General features: G+C 30.3%; 1 protein-coding gene across 1 annotated transcript; it reads right to left on the bottom strand.

Annotated features, from left to right (window-relative positions):
• Positions 1 to 4,619: 4,619 nt before the first annotated feature.
• On the bottom strand, positions 4,620 to 8,571 carry LOC101261511 (tetraspanin-6). Its single transcript, XM_004237503.5, has 3 exons — positions 7,822 to 8,571; positions 5,598 to 5,911; positions 4,620 to 4,837 (listed from the first exon to the last, which is right to left on the bottom strand). Exons 1-3 carry the CDS (start codon positions 8,311 to 8,313, stop codon positions 4,798 to 4,800), a joined length of 846 nt encoding a protein of 281 aa, XP_004237551.1. The 5' UTR covers positions 8,314 to 8,571; the 3' UTR covers positions 4,620 to 4,797.
• Between the last annotated feature and the right edge of the window lie 2,416 nt (positions 8,572 to 10,987).

Raw genomic sequence — 10,987 nt, 5'->3', positions numbered from 1 at the left:
GTTAAGAACTAGTATTTATTAGAGAATAAATATTTTGCTCAATTTTAATAGATCATACATTTGTTTATGGTGTCTATTTTACTTATATAGTAGATGATTTAGTGTGTAGTTTTAGCTTATACACAAAGGATTAAATAATTGGTTCATATAAGTATAAAAAAAATTTGTTCGCAATCTAGGATGGAAATTGGATATGTCATTGGCACGATTGTAGCATAAGATTATATGTAATTTATCTTTGATTATGGAAGCGGTATCGTTATAACTTCTTATGCTAGTGCATTTTGTATGAATTGAACGGGATCGAGTGGAGACAATTGTTTAAGACTGACTGACAAAAACATATTTTCTAAACTATTAAATATACTTATATTCTTAATCCTGATATAACTATTTTGATCTGTATATATTAATTATCATTTTAATTTATTAAAAGGTGAGATTTTGAGATGAGTCAATATGCCTGGTAAGTTGGTGATAATAATAGATACTGGTGAAATAATAAGTTAGTTGATGTTATTCATGCTTCGTTACAGAGATTGATTTATATGCCTTTTTGAGAAATCTATAAGTTTTCATCGTGTCAAACCTTGCAAGTGGATTTATGAATCCGACACATGAAATAAGTTAAGTAGTGCTCTAAAGAAAATTAATCATTAAGTTGAATTCGCCAGAAAATTAATTTATTGATTAGTACCTAAAATATTAACATTGGGAAATTACATAGGTGTTTAATGAGAAATTACGAAATATAAATAGAGGAATGCAATTACGAATTTCTAGTGGAGTGATTTGTAATTTATTATTATAAGAATAATTCAAATTAATTTTGGAATTATTTCTATAGTAGGAAGCCTCGATAATTAATTATGTGGTCCCTATAATGCTCATATTTAACTAATACTCAGGATCTCATTTCTATTATAAAGGAAGAATAATATGAGTCTTTTTTTGTTTTTCTAGAAAAAAATAGGTTCTCTAATCCTTTTCGATTAGGAAGAAATCTTTAGAAATAGGGATTCTATTAATCTAAAAAATAGAGTAATTACTTTTCTATTCGATACTTTTCCACCCAAGTATTGAGAGAGTTTAGATGTGATTTGGGATCACCGTAGAAGACCATAATTATCTTGTAGACTTGTTTGAAAGTCTGCCTAACTTAGGAATTCGCTTGAAGATATTTGCTCACGCTTCAAGAATTATTTATCAAATTAAATTTGAGCATGTTTATATGTTCTATCATGAACAATATTGGTTATTTTTTATTTATATAAGTAGTAAAGATCCTAATATGATTCACATGTACATATTGTTTTCCAACACAAATCACCATATGAGTGGCGACGCTCAATTATTAAATGACTTATGTGATGTCTCATCATATTTGGCCAGCATGTCAAATGGTTCCATGATTATTGCTTCAAATATGGAAACTTATCTCACAAATAATATGAAACTGCACCATATTCCTTATGTACCTTATTTAAAATATCATAAGCTTATGATTGAAATATTTCTTAGTCATATTTTCTAACAAGCTTTGTATGATACATGATCAAACTCTTAGATAGTGAGTGGTGTTGGTGAACAATGCAATGGGGTATACTATTTGAAGGCACCAACACAAGCAAATTATAACATTCTTAAGGTGGATAATTTTGACTTATGGTATCGTCGACTTGGTCATCCGTCCAATAATAGAGTTTCTATTCTACCTGAAATTAGTAGTCGTAATAGAGTAGATGAGTTGTGACGTATTTGTTTAAAAGAAAAGTAGACACATGAATTTTTTTCCTACTAGAATAAAAGTGTTGATTTATTTGAATCGATTCATTGTGATGTATGGGACCCTTATCGCGTTCTTTTTTCTTGTGTTGCAATGTATTTTCTTATTATTGTGGATGATTTTTCTTCTGGCGTGTGGATCTAATCATTGGCTAAGAAAGTGAGGTTAAACACAAGATAAAAGAGGTTTTTTTCCAAGTTATTACTCAATTTGGACAAAGGGTAAAACTTCTTAGAAGTTAAAATGGTAAGAAGTTTACTTGTGTTCATTCTTTTTATACGGAGAAGGGTATAGTGTAGCAAAGAACTTCAAATGATACCACTCAACAAAATAGAAGAGTGGAACAGAAGCATCACCATATTTTGAATGTGGCACATGCACTCTGTTTCAAGCTAATTTGCAAATCTCATTTTGGGTAGAATGTTTCTTGACTGTAGTTTATGTTATCAATCAAGCTCCTATTCTTATATTGAATGGAAAGACTCCTTACGAAATAATCTTTGGAAGAAAACCTTCACATAGGCCTCCAAAAGTAGTTGGATATCTATGTTTTGTTCATTGTAAGTGTTGTGATAAAGATAAGGTTAGCTCGAGAAGTCGTTGATGTATTTTTTTTCTTGGATATCCTATTGGAAAGAAAGGATGGCGTGTCTATGATTTGAAAATTGGAGGTTTTTTGTTTCTCGTGATGTCACTTTTGATGAAAACGTATTCCTTATGCTGGTGTATTGACTTCCTACGAGACCAATACTTTGCTAAATACTCCTACTATGCAACAGGATTACTCACCCTCTACTGGCTCAAGGGGCAGTGTTGATATTGAGCCCAACACATTTTGCATAGGGATTTTCTTCTCCTGATCCAACTCAGGAGGAAAATATAAAGACAACTATTATAGATACAGAAACTTGTACTACTATGGATGATGCTCTTGGCTGGAAACGTACTGGACTAAAAGATTATGTATGTTGTACAAATTAATTTCATGTTACTAAGTGCACAAATATCCCGACACAATGCACGTCACCGACTAATTCACAGTTCTCACGTACGCCTTACCCATTAGCTAACTAAGTGACTTGCAATCATTTTTCTCCTTGGCACAAGTGGTTCTCGAAGTACTGAACCCACAAGGTTTAATGCTGTTGTACATGATCCTTTTTGGCAACGCCCTATGAAAGAAGAAATTGATGCGTTGAAAAAAAGGGTACATGGACATTAATTCGAAATTCTTCCTCCGGGTAAGAAGAGTACTATCATTTGCCAATAGGTATACAAAAATAAATACAATTCTGATGGTACAGTTGAATGATATAAGACGGCTTGTAGTAATTGATAACAACTAGGTGGCTCACATATTGACGGCGGTAATGAACTTTTGCTCTAAAGGGAAACAGGGTAACCAAATGAGTTTTTCTCATCATTCTTTAGCTAATAATTGGGAGAGTTCCATCAAATAGATGCTTATAATGCATTCTTGCAATGAAGACGTTTATATGCAACTTCCACATGGATTCGAAATTTTGACTCAAGAGAATGTGTGCAAATCTTTATATGGACCGTGACAGATTTCAAAAATCTGATTTGTCAAAATCGTTGTTGCTTTAAGGAGATTTGATTTTGTGCAATCATATGCATATATATATATATATTATTCTTTACTTTATTATATAAAGAATGGTTTGTTCTTGTATAATCTAATCATTAAAGAAGAAAAATTTAGTTCTATTGTTAACTTCAAAAATATTTGCATCTGTGTTTTCACATGAAAGATCTTGGGCCGTCAAAGTATTTTTTGAGGATAAAAGTCCAAGTGGTCTGTTTCTTTGTCAATGAAAACATGTCTTGAATGAATCAGGTCATCTTGGTGTCAAACATGCTAGTTTCTTATTGAGCAGAATCATAAACTTACATTGGACAACAATAATCATGATTTTGTCGAATCTAAGCAATTACTGACCTATTTGACCATCTTTTATCCTGAATTATGTTACTGCATCAGAAATATTGTGAGGAAGCATTTCATGTACTGAGATTTTTCTTACAAGTTGATAGCTAGTTGCTCTTATTTGCATATTTTGATTTGATTATTCAAGTTTTCCGGTGACAAGAAGCTTTATAACTGGTTAATTTACTTTATTAATAAATTCACCTATTTGATGGACATATTGTATCTCGCTCTTCAGTCGAAGCGGAATATCATTCTATGGTTGTGATCTCCTTTAAATTCTTACACGAGGATCCTATTCGTTTGTATTGTGACATTATTGGTTTTTCATGAGCACATTAAAGGTGATTGCCACTTCGTTTTTGATGACGTAACAGCTAGTCACATTGTTGCATCTAGCGGACACATTTACTATGGCACTAAAAGTTCTTGTATCTAGTTCACAAATTAGGCATTTGTGATCTTCATGCTCCAGCTTGAGGGGAAGGAAGTATACGTATTAAGAGTGTACATAGGCGGTGGAATATTTTAGGAAAGTGTCTATATTTTGGAGATTACATTACCTTATTTACAATAGTTTGCTTGGTTAGAAAGGTTTAATTAAGAATTTGTATATAGCTTGGACTACCAATAGAAATAATGAAAAGCATTGTTGTCACCTTCTATAAATTGTTACGTCGGATTGGCTTATTTATCTCTCCTAAGGAATATGATATAATAATCCCAAACTAAATGGGATAAGATGGAATGTCCCACGATAAAGTCTAAAATATCCCACTAGTGGACCGGGCATACATTTCTAAACCAATTTTAAACATGAATGTATATATATACACTTAATCTTTATTTGCAAAATGAAAAGGCTACAGTAAACATAAAAAGATGGAAAAGGAAATGGTAGAATGTGAAATTAAGTAGAAAAATCTTTTTCTTTGTACAGAAAAGGAGGTGTGGAAAAAACCCTGCTAGGAATTAATATTTGTTGGAAAACAAAGAGAATACTAATTAGCATCACTTTTGATGATATGTTGCTTTTGGACCAAACGAAGTGCCATGTTTTGGTCTAATAAAGCTGATGTCTCCTGTCATGCCACCATCTCCACCTGTCAACCAAAAATAAAATAGCAATAAAGCTAAGCCAATATAATCTCACCATTGAATACAAATATCCCCTTAAAAGGGGTCTTCATATTGTTGTTGTATTTAAAAATCATTTTAGAATTATTTATGTTTCTACAAGATCATCAAAATGCACAAGCAATACTAATCCGTTTTATTTTATATGACGTTATTTGACTTGACACGATTTTAAGAAAAAAAGAAAGAATTTTAAAATTTATAGTCAAACAATTTTCAGATATTTATGTGGTTGTAAATCATTTCATAAAGGTAAAAGAGGAATTTTAAAGTTAAATTCTTTTAAATTATAGCAAGGTGACTTTTTTTTTTCCGAACAGACTAAAAAGAAAAGAGTATCACGTAAAACAGGGGCGGAAGTAGTACTTATTTCTACAACTTCTTTTAAAATTAATTTTTCAAGCAAAATGTTTTTGGAAAATATATATATTGATATATAAAATATTTAGATAAAACTAAATTGAATTTATAAGATATGTTAATTAATAAATTGTATGTATGAAATATATATATATTTTTAATCTTGAAAAAAATAATTTCTACTTCTACTTCTGTTTGTTTTTTTAGTAAAAAATCTTTTTGCTACTTTTTCAACAACAGAAAATCTGCTACCGATGTCATTTAAAAGTAATTTTACTGATTTGTTAAACACTTAGAATATTTGTTCTTTTAAAATAAATATTTTTAGACTCCAAATAACAATGTAATTGAAAGTAGGTGACTTACCAGTAGAAATCCCATCTCGGTCTGACTTTATACATACGGTTTTCACCATGTGGATAATCAGATACAGCCCTTTTGGTGTTTTGAAAAGCACAACAACCAATGGAGTAAATTCCAATGAGTAAGACAAGCATGACAATGTTAAGAACTGATATCTTTTGCCAATCCCTTCTCACATCTTCAAGAACTCCAGCTTTGCATGAATCACACTCATAGCATAGCAAATTTGGATCATTGTTCCATTGGTAACAATCTGCCTCTTGTGTCATTGTTGTCAATCCATAGTTGCATGCTGTTGGTGGCTTGCAACATCCTGACTGTCATGCGTCTAAAATAAGTTATACATATATTCGTGTAGCTAGAAATTATTTTATCAAGGGTAAAATGAATATTTTGAAGTTAAATTTTTACTAAGACTGTGTTTGGTTCTCATGTTTGGTTGGACAAAAGTTTGGAAAATGACTTTCCTTTAAAAATTAAGGAAAACATTTTTTAAAACTCTCCTCCAATTTTAAATTACTTTTTTTTATGAAAAAAACAACAATTTTTAAAAAAATATTTCAATTTAATATTTTTTTTACCCGATTCCTGACACCACCAACCCACCACCGGCCACCCCTCCCCAAAAAAAATAATTTTGCTTTTTAAAAATATTTTCAACTTTAAATTTTTATTTTTAAACTTCTATCCCCCCACCCACCCCCAACCCCCAAAAAATTAATTTTATTTTTTAAAAATACATTAAACTTTAATTTTTATTTTTCACTCCTACCCCCTTCTCTCCTGCCCCCACCCCCCTCCCCCACCCCAAACAAAAATTATTTTTAAAAAATATTTTTAATTTCATAAATTATTTTCTACTCTAATAAAAATTAAAAATGTTTCTCAAAAATATTTTTCATTCATAAATTAAACACTAAAAATTATTTCCAGAAAATGTTTTCTACTCACCAATCAAACATGAAAAAATAAGTTTAAAATCTACCTGTTTTCCAAGAAAATATTTTTTACGAAAATATTTTTCATGAAAAACATTTTCCTTCATACTAAACATACCCTAAATATAAAAATATATCATTGTTTTTTAAACTGATTAGAAATGAAAGTCATAAAATGGGAATATTATCAAATTCCAACTATGTCCACTGAATTTGTAACATTGCAAATATTGTGTAATTTTTCGAATCAAATAATGCACTTACACTTTATACATACCACTTACTAGGGGCAGGTCTAAAAGTGGTTGGGTGGTCATATGTTAAAAATTATATTGTATATATATAATTTTTATTTTCCAGTATGTATCGATTTTGAATTTTTCTGAACACAAATATAGAGGTTGACTTAATGATTTAAACAGTTTTTGAGATCCCAATCTTAAAATTGCACATAATATATTTTTATTTTTTGAATCGTTAGTAAAAATCGTTAATTAGATATGGCTTCTGATAGATGATAATGATATACTTTCTTGATCTACTTTACATCGTACAATATTTAAATATAAATTATATAATCGCCTCCGCCCCACCACTCAGCCTGTATAGAATAATGAGAAAAGAGGCAAAAGCTTTTTATTCTCAAGTCTCAACTAATTAAAAGAGAAGACAAAAACCAAAAAAAATAAAAATGAAAAACAAAAAATAGAGAAAATTTCATATGTTTCTTGGATGTATCAATCCTCTACTAGTTATTTTATATACTTCAGTAATTTTTTATATGCTAAAATAAACAAAACAACCCAATAATTACCAAAAATAATGGAGGAAAAAGAAAGAACATTTGTCCAAGTTCTTGGTAGTAAAATTAGTTAGATTTAGCTAATATTCACCCATACTAGTGTTAATACTTATCATGTAATCATCAATATACATATACATAGTTCAAAGAGGGTATGAAATGGAAAAACAAATAGCAACTAATAGGAAAACAGTAACAATAACAAAATAGTAAAATAATTGAAATACCATAAATAACAGATGATGATAAAAAGCAGAAGCAAGATAATTTTCCACTAGTTACGTACTAATTTTTTACTCTTGTTTACGATTTTCATATCCTCCTATCTATGACTTTCACATCCTCCTATCTATGGTCATATGCCCTCGATAAGGTGAAACAATGTTTTATGAGTAAAGACATAACAAAAATTAATTACCTTTTGATATGATATTTATAATAGTCAAAGGTTAACATTCAAGACACGTTTCTAGAGACTAGTACTTACCTGAATAGGAGTCAAATCTTTCGTAAGATAATCATAGGGAGTCCAAGTAATAACATTAGCACAAGTCTTGGAACCCAAAATACAAGCTCTAACAGTGAGCCAATATTGAGGATCCTTAATCCTCTTTCTCAACCATGGTGAGTAATTTTGAAGATGATACTCTTTATATACTTTACCAGGCACATCAAGTCCACCACCTTGGCTTGTTACCACAAAACCAAAAACAGTTAGCCCCATTAATGCCCCTATGAGGAACAACATGACAAATAAGTAGAGCCAAAGTGCCCATGCAACATGGAAACAAGCACCAATGAAACCAGCCAATGAAACTATAAGGATTATGAAACCTATGAACAAAAGTGGTGTTTGAAGAAATTTCTCACATGTTGTACTACTCCTTGCCATCCATAATCCAGCACCTATGATCGGAATGGATGCTAAAAGTGTGAATAGATTCAAGAAACCTATTACTGTGTTGCTAAATCTATACATATTTTCTACTTCACAAGGTTCTTGAGGTTTGGAGGGTTACTTTAGTATACATATTTTGCTTTTATTGTTGAACACTTTTTTTATAACTACTTTTAAAAGGGTGGCAAATTATTTTAAATAAAAAGAACCTTAGAGTGGAGCATGACCATTGGATGGGTTACTTTATGGGTAATAAGGAATATTTTTATTTGGATAATAGCGAGTGACCAAAATTGAATTTCTTAGTTATTAAGTAAATATATTTTTCCCATAGAATATAATCATTCAACTCAACTCACTTATTTATCAGTGTGAAAGAATTAATCTTATCCTCGTTGGCACGGACAAGGTCCAAACCATAGGGCAAAGTCACAAACTCAACAATAAAAAGTAGAATAAAACCAGCTATTATAAAATACCATAACCCCCTCCCACAATAGGTTAAAAAGAAAAAGAAAAAAGTAATGGGTATACAGTCAATTAAGTTTTGTATCTTTTAGACATTCTTAATAGACCTTTACTATGTCATTTTGATATTTTGACATTTTTTTTATAATCAACAAAAATATAATATAATGTGTGTTATACTCGTGAATGGTGTATAAGATGTCAAATTAATTGAGGATATTTAACATTTTTATCAAAAATAATTCTTAAATAATGAATTTTGAATTTTAAAAAATACAAACTATATATCTGAACGCTTCAAATAATCTTTAATAGAGTCTTCAAGTTTTCATCTTGATTTCTTCCATCCAAGAGTGTTGAAATAATGCTTAAAATTAATAATTTAAGCACAAATACAAGATTAACGTTTATTTCAATCAAAACTTAGCAAATAAATTCGATTTCAGACCTGGATTTTCACATAGTAAACTAAAACATCAAACTCAAGGCTAATAGCTACCTATTACCAATAATGGACTCAATTTAGAAATTATGGAAAATCATTTCGTTTGATGTTCCTGAATGTGTATGAGATATACAACATGCTCTTCAAATATATATTATTTTTAATTTAAAAAAAATCATATTTTTCATGTTTTTATAAAGTTATTCAAAACTAGTGTGGTGGATCTTTATTAATTTTGTTCATTCATGTTTTTTAACGTTTTCATCAAGATTTTTCATGACGTGGTATGGGTTGTAGGGACAAAGCATGAAAAAGAAGAAAACAAAATTAAGTGAGAAGGGGTTAGTCCTAATATATAAATTAACTCAAATTTGATTGAGAAATTTCTTTAAATTGATGAATGTATTTTTGTTACTTTAAGATCGAAAAAGAAACTCTCTTAATAAAAGATTTATTTGGTGTTACACTTTGTATAGTTCCTTATATGTGATGTGAGTTGTATAATATATTGATTGGTTTTAAAATAGCCTGTTTTTTTGTTTTTTATTGATTTGAGTGATGATGTGTTTGTATATAAATATGTGAAATTATTGAACTGTCTATTATGATTGTGTCACGATCCTAAAATAAATATGATGACACTTGTCTATGACTAGTAAGACAAGTTAATCTCAACCCAACAAAAACGAAAGAAAAGGCGGAAATAAAATAAAACAGAACAAGAAAAAGGCATAAAACTTATTCTCTCTAAACAATACCTCAAAATCTAATTGTCACGTGTACATACCCCTAATGAAAATATTGAATTCGACAGATAAATACAAGTCTCAGTCTTTGTTTCTTAAGTAGAAAAAACCTTAAAAATAAAAGAAAAAGAGGGCCCACAAGGATGAGAACCAACTACTATACCTCTCAAATCCTTTACGAGCCTCGACTGTCACGAGAAGAAGAAGAGATCACACGGATCCATGCTCGAAACCTACACAAGTGTAGAAGCAAGGGGTGAGTACCAGCAACACGGTACCTGATGTTTTCATATTATATATGTGTAATCAACAACACAACTTCCAATGCAAGTGTCTTACAATCGTGCAATAGTATAATTCTAAATTGATCTTCTAAATTGCATTGTCCATGGTTTATTTTGATTATTATAGTTAGATTATGATGTATTATGATTCAATTACGCTAGTTCTTGATGAATTAACCTAGTTTGTGAAGTAGATCATGAAAATGACCCAAGTCCCTAATCCTAGATTATGAACTAGTGATGAATTTACGTGTAGTGATGTAATTGACTTCATTATTGTATTAATTACTATGGTGTGATGATATTACACCTATTGTTGAGTTGAATTGGATGGTTGATGGTAAAACCTTGGATGATGTCTTGTGAAGGAGATTGGGTAAGTCTTATGATGTCAAACCTTTACTTCAAATTATGATTACTTGTGACTAATGATGAAGTTATATTGAAGTATACCTTATGATAAAATTGATTAGGGTTGGTATGATGTTGAAATGAAATTTCTTGATTTATGGCTTGTGAGTTGTTGGCTAAGATTTAATGATATAAGGTTGGTGATGAATTGCCTATGTGTCTTATTATGATATGGTGATGTAAACGTGCTAACCTCACATGCGTGAATTGTATTGAAAGGACATACTCATGCAATTCCTATTGATCTATGACTATGACTATATAAGGGTAGACCCTACGATCTAAACTAAGTTATGATTATTAATGAAAGACATTTCAAAAGAGACTCTAGCTTAGCAATGAGTGAACTAGAGTGAGGACTGTCCCTTCCCATATAGGGAAGGTAGTTTCACTAATGTACT

This window comes from Solanum lycopersicum, chromosome 4 (assembly GCF_036512215.1).
Source record: "Solanum lycopersicum chromosome 4, SLM_r2.1".
NCBI lineage: Eukaryota > Viridiplantae > Streptophyta > Magnoliopsida > Solanales > Solanaceae > Solanum > Solanum lycopersicum.
This window is presented reverse-complemented; position numbering and strand designations above follow the sequence as displayed.

What these genes read in the sequence shown, in the direction of transcription:
- LOC101261511 (XM_004237503.5), bottom strand. Translation starts at nt 8,313, where the DNA reads ATGTATAGATTTAGCAACACAGTAATAGGTTTCTTGAATCTATTCACA. An exon ending in AAGATTTGACTCCTATTCAG is followed by an intron (nt 5,912 to 7,821) that starts GTAAGTACTAGT and finishes GACGCATGACAG; the next exon opens with TCAGGATGTTGCAAGCCACC. An exon ending in CCGAGATGGGATTTCTACTG is followed by an intron (nt 4,838 to 5,597) that starts GTAAGTCACCTA and finishes TTTGGTTGACAG; the next exon opens with GTGGAGATGGTGGCATGACA.